The 15,529-nt window shown below is 40.5% G+C and overlaps 1 protein-coding gene across 2 annotated transcripts in view; it reads left to right on the top strand.

Annotated features, from left to right (window-relative positions):
- Nucleotides 1–14,554: 14,554 nt before the first annotated feature.
- Nucleotides 14,555–15,529, top strand: part of LOC308413095 (adenylate cyclase type 1-like) — a 42,337-nt gene continuing 41,362 nt past the window's right edge. For both annotated transcript variants that reach the window (XM_080907887.1, XM_080907886.1), the window contains exon 1: nucleotides 14,555–15,395. In XM_080907887.1, coding sequence (XP_080764013.1) covers nucleotides 14,787–15,395 — 609 coding nt within the window. In that variant the 5' untranslated portion in view covers nucleotides 14,555–14,786. The remainder of the gene's footprint in view (nucleotides 15,396–15,529) is intronic.

Genomic DNA, 15,529 nt, shown 5'->3' with positions numbered 1-15,529 from the left:
CTTACAGGGATCTTGATAAATTGCATGTTTTAAGACTATTATTAGAATTAGTGTGTCTTTGTGTTACTTTTTTGTTAGCCGATTGCTAAAGTATATTTTTCCTTGTGTAGTTTTTATTTTTCCCTAACTTTCTCTTGTTCAGGCTATGACTAATTGCATCATGCAGTGTTTAACCCCATAAAGCGAAGTTAACCTGCAAACACTGGTGACTGTTTACAGAGATGCTTTAGACACCTACTTACAGAAACTAACAAACACGTCACCAAAAGAACCACCACAAAGGCTACAAAACTGTTAAAAGCTGCTGTGTAACAAAAGTCTCTTCTCGCTGCTATGTTGTGTTTTCCCCGGTTTGGAGACACTGGCCCGGTGCATGCTACTGGAAATGCTTCTCAAGTGTTTTATCTTCATTTACCGACTGGGCTAACATTGTTAAGTCATTCAATGGAAATGAGAGAGACAGAGGGTTAGGAGTCATTCAAATTAGCTTTGGAAGGTTATGTGCATTAGACAGTGTTATGTTAATATGATGACAGTCATAAAAAGAGTTATCCCAGGAGAGCGTGCGTGTGTGTGCGAATGTAGCGGCGAGCACATGCGAACTCACACAGGTACGTAATCTATCTTTGGTGTCTCAGGGGAGGCTCTTGGGGTTGGTTCATTTCATGCACGCTGTAGTTTCAGCGCTGATTATAAATTTTTTAGCTCACACAGCATTGCAGCACCGCAAACCCAAATATAAAACCACAAACACTGCAGCTGGCCCACATTGGTTAAAGAATAAAAAACCCCCACATCCATAATATCCTCCCTCCCTCCCACTGTGCTGCTGTTGTTCATCAATTAGCATCTAAAATCAATTAAGCATATCAACTGTATCTTATAATATATGTCATCATCACCATTGCCATGATTAGATTTCCTCATTTCCTTTTCTATTATTGGTAGCCCCCTTTAAGGAGAGGTAAGGCCAGGTCCCATTTGTCATCAGGAGAAAAGTACATGGAGAGGCACTTAAGAGAAATCTCAACTGTCTGATACAGTCATTTCTGGAGCTGATGTGAGCGAGGCTGCCAGAGAGAGGACAGCTACTCTGCCAACTCCTGCAGCTCATTCATGAATGCAGTGGGCAAGAGGAAAGTGTGGAAAAGTTCTTGACTGCTCCAAAAGCCTTAAGGTTAACAGACTTGCCATCTTTGGTGGAAAGGCAGGAGATGTTTCTCTGTCTCTGTCTCTGAGCGAGAAGGCAGACTAAGACAGTAGATGGCATGTATACAGTTGGATCTATAGAATGATACAGTTTTGATAATTCTGCCTCTGTACCAGCAGAGTGCTTTGGAAAAAAATAAAATAGAAGAATTATGCTGCTCCCTTGTATAAAATGCTCTGCAGCTGCCTTCAGTTGCTCCTTGTTTGCGGGCTTGTCCTCATTCAGTATTCTCTGCATTAACTGAAAATCGTGCTCTGTTGGTTGTAATCAGATGACTGACTTGGCCAATAAAGAATATCTAATTTCTTTTGCCTTGAGAAACCCATTTGTGACCATCTATGAAGCTGCCAGAAGCTGCAGCTTTTGACTAAATCTGAGCAGAGAATATAACCCTGCACGCTTCAGAATGTATCCTGCCACTTCTATAAACAGACACATCATCAGAAAGCGCTATTTGCACTTGCAGTCATACATACCTGACCTAACAGTTTAAAGCCACATATTGCTTTTAATGAGAGGAACTATATGCATGATAGAATCCATAACTTGTTTTGTTGCAGTCTCTGCACATCAAAAAAAAAGATGTTTGATTTGATGTTTGATTGGCAGCTGGACTAGTGTTTACATGTGCTTGCATCAGAGGTGTAAGGCGCCTGAGAGTGTGTGTCTTGTACTGTATTTGTGCTGGTGTGATTTTTCATTCTGTATACATGCATATGACAAGAGGAAGTGTCAGACCAAACCAGGTCAGGCTGGTAGAGGAGCTGTGAAAATTGCACAGGGACATACTGTACCTTTACAGTTACATCGAGCTTGTCAGTGTTAGGCATGACATGACTCATTCTGCCATTTCAGTGTTCATTTTTTTCCAAAGAACTTCTGTTTACATATTGGTTATATAAAAGGCATTGCAATAATAAGTGGGCAAGTCTTAAAAAAGTAACTACATATTAAAGGATCTATTGTTTATAAAGTTAAAGCTATGTAGGATGAATTGTAAAAACATGGCCGCCCCAGCACAAACTAATTACCAACATAAAAACTGACCAGTTATTTTCTTACAGTTAAACAGTTTGTCATAGTTTTTCTGGCTTACAAACTAGACTTGGTTTGATACAGGCTTTTTGACAGACCTGTAAAATGTGTGTGATAAAATAAACCAGCTATTCATTTTAGGCAACAGATTGGGGACTATTGAGTACAAAAACCTTGTAATTGCTGTTTATCCTTGCAGTATATACAGTATATATACAGTACCCCCAAACCATCGTATTCTATGTCTAGGTATGAATTGCATATATTATATCGCAGGCTGGATCAGTTTTGGGACTCCTGCATCCAACCATTTTCTTGACCATATATCACAAATAGATAACTGGATAAGCATTCACGCTCACATTCACACCTAATACAAATTTTAAAGTCACAAAATAACATTGATGTCTTTAGTCTGCTGCAGGGAGTCTGAGAAAACCTACTCAGACAAAGTGAGAATGTGCAAACTTCACACATAGTTTTGCTTTTCTAAAATTTGTATATAAATGATGTTTCATGATATGAATGTAAAATATACAGTTAATGTTTCTGTTTCTGTATCCCAACAACTCAGCTTAGAAGCTGAGTTTCGAAGCTAAGTGTAAGACTGGAATCGATGACCTTTCTCTACAGGGGAAAAAAAACCCCTTCTATATTAGTTAGTAGGGCTGTAGTATTGTAATATTATTTTTGAATTCATTTATTCATTTCAGTTTAGTTTCAGTGAGTTTCCTAAGTGGATTTGTTTATTTTACTTTGGATTTTTTTTTAATTGAAAATATTTAAGTTAGTTTAGTTTTGTTTTTTTTAGTTTATGTGTGAGTTTCTTGACAGTACAAACAAACTCACACTCATACAGACATTCAGTCTCAGTAAACATCTGCACCAAAGCCTCTTCAGGTTGATTGTGTTGACAAATTGTATCACACTGACACCAATGACATTCCCTCTGCATATTTATTTTGTTTTATTTTATGGCTTTACAATAGCGTCTCGCCTCACAGCAAGAAGGGTTCCCTGTTTGAATCCCGACTGCTGCCTTGAATGACATTCAGAGGTGTTCTTTGGATGTTGGCTTTCTTTTGTTTCACTGTCTGCTTTGATAATGTTGAAATTTCACATTTGGACACATCACTCCACAAAAGCTGTTGCCGCTGATTTTTCAGTCCAGTTTTTCTCTAATCTGGCATACCTCATCTCACCGTTCCCCTTCCTTAGAAATGCCTTCTTGACAGTCACCCTTCCACGGAGACCATTTCTGATGAGGCTTCAGTGCACAGATCAACCAGATACATCTCTCAGGTCCTGCATCCGGCCTTTTTCTGGATGACTTTCAGATACTGTCCATCAGTTGTAGATATTTTTTTTAGGTCTTCCACTTTATTTAGCCATATATTAATCTCCTTACTGTTTCCTCTTCCTATACATTCCCTGAGTTTGGCTGAAATAACAACAGTTTGCAGATAATCCCTCTGTTGCCATGATGGCAACTATTATCATGTGGTAGATTGTTGCTTCTCACCCTCCCCACATCCTTCTGTGATAGACCCACCCACTTTTGGCCTAAATTTGATATTCCCAAACCCAAACAAACAATAAAGCAAAATGAGTGGAAAAGATTGATACTATTCATATGCAGACAGAGTTGTTTTTCCCAACAACTCAAGCACATCCCTGAATAACACTGGTGCTTCTAGGTAGCCTGATTGGGAGGGAGTTGTTGTTTGAAAAAGGCTGAGATAGGGCTCAGGTGCAAGCTAATCTGCTCTAACCCTGCACTAATTAGGATCAAGGCTAGCGGCCACTTTCTCCTAGTTATTGATCACTGGCCCCGCCTTGCACAGACAAGTGTATGGCTCCTATGAGAACAGCAACACAGGGCGCACATAAGAGGAAGCTCTGCCCTCTCTGCCTGCTGAATGTTGTGTCTTTGAAATTCAATATCCAGTTCCTATTCAACATCAAGCCTTTCGAAGTGTTGTTGAGTCTCATCCGTTAGGCCTCCAATCAGCCAGCTCTGTTTTGGCCTGTTTCCTAGATCAGACCCACTCAATATTCACTGTATAGGTGTCTGTTGACCAGCATCACAGGCATCTCTGACTCTATCGCTTATTTATGCATAGATCTCGCTCACTTTTCTCTCTCTTCACAGATTTAAAATAGGCTTTGTGGTGACATACAGCACACATCTAAATCAATGTGATGATCCCTTTATTGTCTGCTTGCTACTATCTGCCCAAGATTATTTGATAAGGAGTTTATTTTATCTTTAAGTCTGTACATTTGGATATTTCACTTAGTGTGACACACAAATACTTTGACTACTTGTCATTTTACTACTGATCTATAGTTTTTATAAAGACTCGTGGAAAACAGACAATGAAATCTGCTTTTGGTCTGCTTCAAGGTCTCGTGTATAATGAATGCTGCTAATCTGTCATCAAGATTTATTTTTAATTAAAGTTGTGGGAAATAACTTTCATCATTTCACTGTTAACTGGTACAATATGGTAATGCAAACTGACACAAGGTTTTAAAACATGTTCCCAATGATCTGAAAGTACCATGAAAAAAAAAAACGCTATTGGAAAGACTACATTATCTGAACAAACAGGGGTGTTTTAGTCGTGTGGTGTGGAGGATTCTTACCAGTATTTCAGGTGTTCTTACTTTCATTTTTGCTGCCAAATAAAGGTCTTTTTATAAAATAGCCAGCTAATTCGCCACCAGTGTTCCCAGGCCACATGTACACACTGAAATGAATGTTAGATAAAATGAGAAAAGGTTCAAATTAATGCGACAGATCTGACACATGAAGTGTCTACTTGGTTAGCTGGCTCCGATGCTTCTGTGTTTATAGTGTGTGTGTGTGTGTGTGTGTGTGTGTGTGTGTGTGTGTGTGTCTTTATTTTCTTTCTTGTCACTGATCTTATGCGCTGCATGGCGAACACTTCAAGAGCTCAAAGTCGGCGAGGCACGTGACCCTCTGGAAGACCGCCATTATTGGAGGCGACAGGGCACGTGGACTAGACGCAAACACACACTTGTTGCCTCTCACAGATTACTTGAACTATCAGAAGCTTTAAGAGGATTTCACAGTGGGAGCTTGCTGGACTTCAATCTCATGGACCTGATGGCTATTGATCCATGCTAAGCTTTCACACAGAAACACACTCGCGTAACAGCTGTTACTTCATGGCTTCATAAACATAAATAAATGGTTTCTAGTTGTCAATACTTCAGTATCTCTGTGGTTGTCTTCTTTCTCTTCTCTTTCCTTTTACCCCCTCACCAGCAGAAGTAGATAGCTGCCCCTCATGGAAGTCTCTTCCTGTTAAAACAGAGCTCTTCCTTCCCACTTTTGTAACATTTGTAGTCACAGGGGAATGTTTGATTGGTGGGGTTTTCACAGGCCTGCATTATAACACTGGATTTCTTTGATAAACACAAAACATCTGAATAACAGTTCATACACTATTTAGGAAAAATAAATAAATAAAAACAGTGAGAAAATTAAACTGTGTCATTTTCTATCTAGCCCACCCTTTAAATAAATCAGTCCCTCAACAGTATATGCATGCATATTAGCAATGCTGATGTGAGCGGTAGATTAGAAAGGTGGTGTCTGTAACCACGGAGACACTGAAGGAGTACCTCAGATGTGTAGGTTGATAGGTAAAGGGCTCGAATTAGGAAGCTGACATGTGAGAAAACAGGATATGAATGCTCTTTACAGGCAAAGGCAGGTACTGCATTGGCATTACAATCATTGGTAATACATTATGTTTCATAAGCTGAGGATGCAACACCTTTAACTTTGAAAAATAATGATAAGGAAAAATATCCCTAGACAGGCTCCAGCCAAAAAAGAGAATGGATGGATGTTTGGAAATCATTCATTGTTCTATTTTATCCTTGACCTATATCTATATATATATATATATATATATATATATATATATATAGGGAGTGCAGAATTATTAGGCAAATGAGTATTTTGTCCACTTCATCGTCTTCATGCATGTTGTCTTACTCCAAGCTGTATAGGCTCGAAAGCCTACTACCAATTAAGCATATTAGGTGATGTGCATCTCTGTAATGAGAAGGGGTGTGGTCTAATGACATCAACACCCTATATCAGGTGTGCATAATTATTAGGCAACGTCCTTTCCTTTGACAAAATGGGTCAAAAGAAGGACCTGACAGGCTCAGAAAAGTCAAAAATAGTGAGATATCTTGCAGAGGGATGCAGCAGTCTCAAAATTGCAAAGCTTCTGAAGCGTGATCATCGAACAATCAAGCGTTTCATTCAAAATAGTCAACAGGGTCGCAAGAAGCGTGTGGAAAAACCAAGGCGCAAAATAACTGCCCATGAACTGAGAAAAGTCAAGCGTGCAGCTGCCAAGATGCCACTTGCCACCAGTTTGGCCATATTTCAGAGCTGCAACATTACTGAAGTGCCCAAAAGCACAAGGTGTGCAATACTCAGAGACATGGCCAAGGTAAGAAAGGCTGAAAGACGATCACCACTGAACAAGACACACAAGCTGAAACGTCAAGACTGGGCCAAGAAATATCTCAAGACTGATTTTTCTAAGGTTTTATGGACTGATGAAATGAGAGTGAGTCTTGATGGGCCAGATGGATGGGCCCGTGGCTGGATTGGTAAAGGGCAGAGAGCTCCAGTCCGACTCAGACGCCAGCAAGGTGGAGGTGGAGTACTGGTTTGGGCTGGTATCATCAAAGATGAGCTTGTGGGGCCTTTTCGGGTTGAGGATGGAGTCAAGCTCAACTCCCAGTCCTACTGCCAGTTTCTGGAAGACACCTACTTCAAGCAGTGGTACAGGAAGAAGTCTGCATCCTTCAAGAAAAACATGATTTTCATGCAGGACAATGCTCCATCACACGCGTCCAAGTACTCCACAGCGTGGCTGGCAATACAGGGTATAAAAGAAGAAAAACTAATGACATGGCCACCTTGTTCACCTGATCTGAACCCCATTGAGAACCTGTGGTCCATCATCAAATGTGAGATTTACAAGGAGGGAAAACAGTACACCTCTCTGAACAGTGTCTGGGAGGCTGTGGTTGCTGCTGCACGCAATGTTGATGGTGAACAGATCAAAACACTGACAGAATCCATGGATGGCAGGCTTTTGAGTGTCCTTGCAAAGAAAGGTGGCTATATTGGTCGCTGATTTGTTTTTGAATGTCAGAAATGTATATTTGTGAATGTGGAGATGTTATATTGGTTTCACTGGTAAAAATAAATAATTGAAATGGGTATATATTTGTTTTTTGTTAAGTTGCCTAATAATTATGCACAGTAATAGTCACCTGCACACACAGATATCCCCCTAAAATAGCTGAAACTAAAAACAAACTAAAAGCTACTTCCAAAAACATTTAGCTTTGATATTAATGAGTTTTTTGGCTTCATTGAGAACATGGTTGTTGTTCAATAATAACATTATTCCTCAAAAATAAAACTTGCCTAATAATTCTGCACTCCCTGTATGTATGTATGTATGTATGTATATATATATATATATATATATATATATATATATATATATAAAGTTATTGTTACTGGAAGAAAATATGGAAATTACACTGAATTCAATTACATTTTAGAACACAATTCTAAATGAAAATAAAATAAGCTAAAAACTGTAGTGAGAGGAGTGGTCCTACAATCAAATCTGAAATGCTTTGCTTTAGTACTCAATCACGCAGGGCTAAAAATCAGTCAGCCACCTCCTGGCAACCACCTATTGTTAGGAAAAATCTGCAATGACTGGATAGTGAGTGGTTGCTTGCGAGGTGAAATTGGTTGCAAAAGGGTTGCTAGTAGAATACCAAGGCCACCAGCTCACATGCTAATCTCAGCAGTGTGAAAAATGGGATGCACACTGAGAGTTGTCTCCTTCAAAGTAAAAGCTGAAACATGTTGGTTGCAGTCAAGCCCCAACATTTCCTTAGAAGGAACATGTTCTCCTCTTCTGGTTTATGTTGCACTGTTCACAGTTTCTCACTTTTTCTGCTCAAACCTTTTTGGGTGTAGTTTGCAAGTGTTTGCAGACAAGTCAGCTTCATCCCTGGAAACTACACCTGATACACCTTTGCAACCAGTTTTACGTTAGCAGCTGCCAGTAATCACTCACCAAACTGTATTTTTACATTTTTACAACAGCACATGTAACATAAACATAGTTTCCCAGTCAGATAAATGAAGCTGATAATTGACAATTAAAAACGTGGCTCATGGTCAAATTAGCCATGCATTTTATCTGAATCCTTGAATCTCTCCATCTATTTTCTTACCATGTTAATTTCTTCTTCCTCCGTCTCTTCTTCACCCTTTGTTGGGACTGCTGTCCCTCCTTCTGCACTTCTCCACAGCTGTTGCTAGCAGCAGCAGCCTCCTGTGACTGTTAGGGCTGGTTATTAGTTGCTGCTGGTGCTGTTGTTGACGGTGAAGCAGCAGCAGCCCGACAGCTAATATGCCAGTTAATTTGACACATTTTGCTGCATCTATTTTTAGTTTCTTTTTCTCACTTAGCTTTTCAGTTCCACCTTTTTGGTACTTCTTCCACACTAAACTCTGTTCTACAAGGTGCATGAGCACACAACAGAGATGTGATTAGGCAATACAGGTAAGTAATTAAAATGATCAATGTGTGTATTGTAGAATACACAGATTTCACACGTGACCGGCAGTCGTTAGATGGTTGCAGGCTCGTCTCTAGGCCTTAAATATTTTGCACAATTATTTAGTTTTCTAAACAATGACTGCAAATAAATTGCTAATTTAAAGCAAAACAGTATTAAATGGCCGTTTCATTTTTTATTATTAGGATACAGTCAAAAACAGTGGTATTGCTGTCAGTGCGATGGCAAGTACATCAAGAAATGAATCATGTTCAAAGCATTTATATTGCTTCTGCATTTATCTCTTGCAGCATGTTTTGAAATGTGTTGAATGACGGATAGGTTTGTGGATTTTTCACCCCCAAGGCCAGTTTTGATTTGGTAATTATTAGTATGTTCTGTTGCTGCCGGAGGTCACGTTTGGACACATTTCTTTTCAGGATATGTGAAAGCTAGCTAAGTTGTGGTTAAATTTGATTTATTCATTGTATTTTATTTCACGAAAAAAGGAGAAGAAATACATCTGTGACCAAAAGCAATGAAACAAAATACCACACAGAGAAGTCCTCCCAAGATGTAGCAGTTTCTCTGATGTAGGCACGCATCTGAATGACAGAAAAACCTGCTGTTTTTTTGTTTGTCTTTTTTCTTAGCACATTTTAATTATGGCTGACATTTGCTAATTGACAACATGCATTACCTTTTCCTTTTGGCTTTCTCTTGGCTATTTCACCTGCTGGTGCTGAATTAGTGTGATTGTTATAGTAAGAAATATCATGCAGAGAAATCTCATTCCGTCCCTTTCATTTTGTAGCTTGCATATTTTTCTTGTACAGTTTTTAATTCATCTTTTCTATCCTCTTGTCTCCATTCTGGCCCAAACCAGCAGATTCTGAAAACCCAGCTGGCTGGAGAATTAAAGGCTGTGGAAATCTTTTTGCAGCTTTTCTTGAGAGAGTGAGCGAGAGAGACAGAGCCAGAGTGACATTTCTCACCATTCAATTTACAAGAGAAGCCAAATATGAGGCGTGGATCAAAGTGTCTGTATAAATTCAGCCTGCTAAGGTTCATGTATTCTATAGATGAGCTTTCTAGAAAGAAGTAAAACAACTGACATGTGGTGGAAAAGATTTTAATTGCTCCAAAGAGCTCAAGTTGCCTAGTCATCAAACTGTTATTCAGATAACAATTTTGCAATGTAAATATGTCAGCTGTTTTATATCATTTCTGATACTCAGCTGTTTCATGTCTTGCAGTCTGAGGTTTGTGTGTGTGTGATGAATGAGTAAGAGCCTGAAACAGAAAGGCAGGTAGAGGAAATAAAAGGATTTTTAGTAAAGAGACATACATCAGGAAGCTGGCTACTGTCTCCATATCTGATGCCCTTGCAGTACAGCCTTGTGGCACGAACTCCCAAAAGACCTCTTTGTTCTCAGAAGATGAGGGCTAGCAGAATGTGACTGTGCACTTACACCTGAAGCAATCAAAAGCAGAGAGAATAACACATTTATACCGCACGATGGCTCTGCTCTCATCCTACAATATACCTGGCACAAACAGGCCAAGAAGTCCTCCTGGAATACTGCACGCCTTCAATCAGATCTAAAGAAAGTATAATTGTATAAGCACGAAAAGATATATATCCAAACCAGCACATGCAGCTCCATGAATAGAAATCAAAGGTTGCTGATTTTTTATTTTGTTTAAATGCACTGTGCCTTATTTGGCTCTGAACATCAGCAGTGCTCATCTTTTAGATTAATTTAGGAGGTGCTGCTCAGCAGAAATTGAAATACAGATCGAGGTGACTACAGAGAAACTGTGCCAGATTAACGAGCTTACAATCGTGAAGAGAGACTATGACAAATAATCCCCATCTTAACAAAATTCAGATAGAGTCAAAACCAGTTAACTGATGTGAATCATAGAGTCTCGGTTTATGTAGTGGATTGTGTAAAAAAAAAAAATGAAAGTACCTTCCGATTATGATCCACCATGCAACATCATGTGATTGGCAGCAGCTTCATTTTTCAACACGACAAACACATTGCCAATGCAGTAAAAGCATACGTTGACAGAGAACACACAGTAGAACACTATCAGTCAGTCAGTCATCACGCCTTTACAGAGCCTGGACAATTTTATTGAAACAATGTGGGATCATCTCGACAGAGAACGGAACAACAGATCATCATCCAGAGAAGAGCTTTAAACATCTTTGAGGAAGCCTGGAAAACTATTCCTGAAGATTAGTTAAAGAAATTACAATAAATCTGCACTAACAGAAAGCAATCATAGGAAATATTGTTTTTCAGTGTCAATACTACAAATGTTGCCTTATATGCTACATTTCCATTTATATTTCTATGTTTCAATAATTCTCTGCAGCTATTTCCCATTTTCCAAGCACAATATAAAGAAATGAGGGGTGACTCAAGACAGACAGAGTACTGTAGCTTCAGCATTTATCATCTGTGACTGTAAACACTTTTTTGAGAGGGGACAAATCATTCTAATGTGGATCCTTCTGATGAAGGATACGCTTGTGGACTTTTTCCTCAAGTCCAGTTTTGATTTGGTAATTATGTGTGTATTGTGTTTTCAGCCCTGACAAATGGAGTTCTGCAGGTTCCTGCTCAGGGCTGGAATTGCACTCATTTCTTTTAAGTTTATGTGAAAGCTAGCTGACTCGTGGCCATATTTGATTTATGCTGTGTAATTTATTTCATAAGTAAAGGAAAAGAAACAGATTGATCACCGTGTGTTGAAAGCAATGAAACAAAATACCATTCACAGAAATCTTATATTCTCACTTCATCTATTTTGTATATGCCATATTATTCTTGTCCTTCCAAGATTGTGGGTGTTTATCTGAGGGGAATACACACCTGAGTGGCAACTGTGAGAACACCTGCATTTCTTTTTTCTTGGCACATTTTAATTATGGCTAACATTAGCTAATTCATGACATGCACTGCTTGTCCCTCTTGGGTGTCTTTTAGCTGTTTCATTTGCTGGTGTTGAACCAATGTGTCTGTTATTACAAGACCACCAATACGTCAACCGCATGTGAACACTGGTGGGATTTGCCAGATGCTTAGCTATCATGGAAGATGATCTCTTGATATCAGCATGTGCAAACAAGCACTGAGATGGACTTTTGTTATTCTTACTATTGTTATTATTCTTTCTTTCCCCCTAGTGGTGTGTGAGCATTTTATTTGTACATTCTGAAAACACCTGCCTAAAAGCAGAAGCCTAATCGGAGACATTGACAAAACCCATTTTGAAAGGAAGCTATACAACTGACGTGTGGCAGACAAGCGTTTAACTGCTCCAGAGATATGAAGCTGATGAGTCATCATCCTGTTAAATAACAATTTTGCAGCATAAATATGTCAAATATATAACAATATAATGCTGTTTCACATCGTTTCAGATGACAAGCTGTTTTTAGGGGGTGGGGGAGGGGGGCTTATGTGATGATGGCGTTAAAGAGGAAAAATAGAAGATATTTGGAAGAGAGACATACATCAGGAAGCTGGCGTCTGTCCAATACCCTTGGAGTGCAACTTTGCAGCGTGAACTCCCAAAAGACCTTTTTTTGTTCTCAGAAGATGAGAGCTGGCAGAGTGTGACCGTGCACTTAAACCTGAAGCCATCAAAAGCAGAGAGAATAACACATTTAAACCGCATGATGGCTCTGCTCTCATCCTTCAATATACTTGGCTGCAAACAGGACAGGAGGTCCTCTTGGAATACTGCAATCCTTCAATGAGATGCAAAGAGATCCGTACAAATCTGTGTCAGACAAAATAAATATTTGGAAACCTGCACATGCAGCTATGCAAACAGCACGGATGTTGCTGATTTTGGTCTTTTGTTGAGCGCACAGTTTGGCATTCGCCTCAAAAGACTGTGGCTATGCCATGCAACACTGAAAAACTGCAGCCCTCGCTATTGTGATTAATTTAGGAGATGCCACATAAGGAATATTGAAAAATTGATTAAGGCAATGACATAAAATCGGTGCCACTTTAATTACACTCTAGTCAGGAGACTGTAAATGATGCCACTGTTTTCTCTCATTTGCAGATCACCTGTGCGAGAGACTGAAGCTGACAGCCGACACACAGCAATGTGAATGTTTTTTTTTTTATATGTGGGAGCTAATAAAAGCTCAGTAAAAAGGGAGTAAAAGCCTTGTAGATAAGACAGATTATCAGTGTAAAAGCAATGTGTCCTACATCTGGTGTCCCATATCTTCCTCTCAGAGCAGCAGGGACAGATAATACAGACGTGAGCCTGGCAGGTCCCCAAGAGGGAAAGGTGAACTCTATTGTTATGCAGACAGCTGTTTGTTCATTTAGTGTGACAGCAAGCAGGCTTGTTTAAGATTTCTCTTTAGCTAAAGTTTAGCCTAGTTCAGTTTTAGTCTGTGTCAAGTTTGACTCGGTAATCAACAAAACCTGGTTAAACCTGAATATTCTATATCATCAATTTCCAGGTGACATTTTCCAAACCTTTTTGGATTTCAGAAGCTTGAGCTAGTGATTCTAATTATGTTTTTTTTAACTAATGACCAAACATATCAGCTCCAACACCTCATGTTTGCCACAAATTGTCTACTTCCATGTTGCTGGTAGCACAAGTCTTTTATAGAACATTGTTTCCCTTTTTGTCTCAGAATTTAGTAGGCTGCGAAATACTTTACTGCTCTGTTTCTATTTTTGCCCCATCCCTTTCACTCTCTCCATCTACCTGTCACACTGTATATAGCTGTGCTGGATCAGTGAAAGCTAGAACACTAACAGCTGAGAGAGAGAGAGACACACACACACACACACATAGTGAGAGCTAGGGAGGTGGAACAGAAGGCATGTGAGTGTCCTGGTAGCATGGTAGAGTGCTGGACTTTGGCACTGGCCATCAATCTGTCACTTTCTTACATCCTCTCTGGTACCGACGGGTCGTGGCAATGGCAGCCTGTGACGGATGACTAATCTTCTCCTGGTAATGAATGAGACACCACCCCCCTGAATGCCAAAAGAGTGCTGATTGTGAGGGTGGCTGCCTCATGGCAATACAGGAGTCTTATTATGAATGCTATGCAATCATGTTACTCTGTGTCTGTGCCAACCAAACGCAGTAGCTCCCAGTTTATGAGAGTATAGTCGTGTCTCGAACACGGTGACGTGCGGTAGCGCTATTAATTGCGCTTCTTTCTCTCATCTTCTGTGCTTGTGTGTGAGGGAATTAGGCAGAGGAAGGCAGCGCGTAAATGAATCAGAGCATAGTAAAAGTCACTGCACGGGCTTTAACGATGGAAACACGTCGTGTGCAGGTGGAAAAAGGAGACGTTGCTGTTAAGGATGATGCATGTGCTGTTCTGTCAGGCTGAAGGGGAGCTCTGTAGCCGCGCTAGTCAAATCGTCTTGACTGCGTGTGTTGAGTAGCTGAGACCTGTCTTGTCTTCACCTCATAATGCGCAGGCGTGATCCTATCTGAGCCCCGCAAAAAAAAAAAGAAAAGAAAAGAAAAAAAAGCTGTTACCGTCACAAGTAGACGACGTGCTCTTCAGTGGTGCTCAAGCGAACGCTGAATTCTTATTATAGTAATTATTTTTTAGTAGGCTACATGTATATGGCACATCGCCTGGAACACTGCTGGAAAATGAAGATTTGCTTGCCAGCTAATCTTTCCGGACAGCACAGTCCAACCTGTGGATAGTGCCGAGCGCGTCTGTGGCCACCGGCCAGTCTCCTCCGCTATCTGGGACGCTCTGCCTTGAGTCTGTTGTGCGCGTCTTTTTACGTTTGCATCCCGGGGTCTGTGTCGGCGCGGGATCCGCTGTTCTGTTTAAGCTAAGCTGTGAGCAGGTATTCAGTTTATGAATGGCACTGACATGGAGGAAATACCGTTTCAGAAAGTCAAAACCAGGCGGAAGAGAAGTCACTGTCCACCGGGTGTCCCTTTGACCACCATCGTATGCGAGGACGAGTTCGACTGCAAAGAACTCGAGTCTCTCTTCCAGAACTACAACCTGAAACTGGAGCAGACGTCCACTCTTAAAGCCCTGGCCGTGCTCATATTCTTGTCCTCGACGCTGGCTGTGGTGGAGTTGCTGTCCGGCCCCAGCATCACCATCTCCAAGGGGTCCCATCCGGTCCACTGTGTCATCTTCGTGTCCCTGTTTATTGTAACTAATGTCAAGTACCTGCAAGTGACTCAGCTCCAACAGATTGTTAACCTGACGCTGCTCTTCGGGTTTACTTTCTCCTTCCTTTGCTGTCCCTTCTCCCTGGGCGCCATGGGGCTAGAGCCCCCGACGTCCCCGGAGCAAGGCATGTGGCAGCTCATCCTGGTCACCTTCGTCGCCTATGCGCTGCTACCTGTACGGACGCTTTTGGCTGTTGTGTTTGGAATAATGGTGTCCATCTCCCATTTGATTGTGACTGCCACTTCCGTCACAGTGAAAACACAAAAACTATGGAGAACAGTAAGTACATGTTGCACATGATTATGGTGCCTCTAATACTTGGTAACCTTGGAGCTTATATTATTATGCGTGTGAATATAATAATCTATTCGTATGAGCTACACACTACTGGAGTAGCCCGTATTAGGATATGA

Source organism: Rhamphochromis sp. 'chilingali' (assembly GCF_963969265.1).
Source record: "Rhamphochromis sp. 'chilingali' genome assembly, chromosome: 16".
NCBI classification, from domain to species: domain Eukaryota; kingdom Metazoa; phylum Chordata; class Actinopteri; order Cichliformes; family Cichlidae; genus Rhamphochromis; species Rhamphochromis sp. 'chilingali'.
Note: the sequence above shows the minus strand (reverse complement) of the source record. Positions and strands in the feature narration are given on the sequence as shown.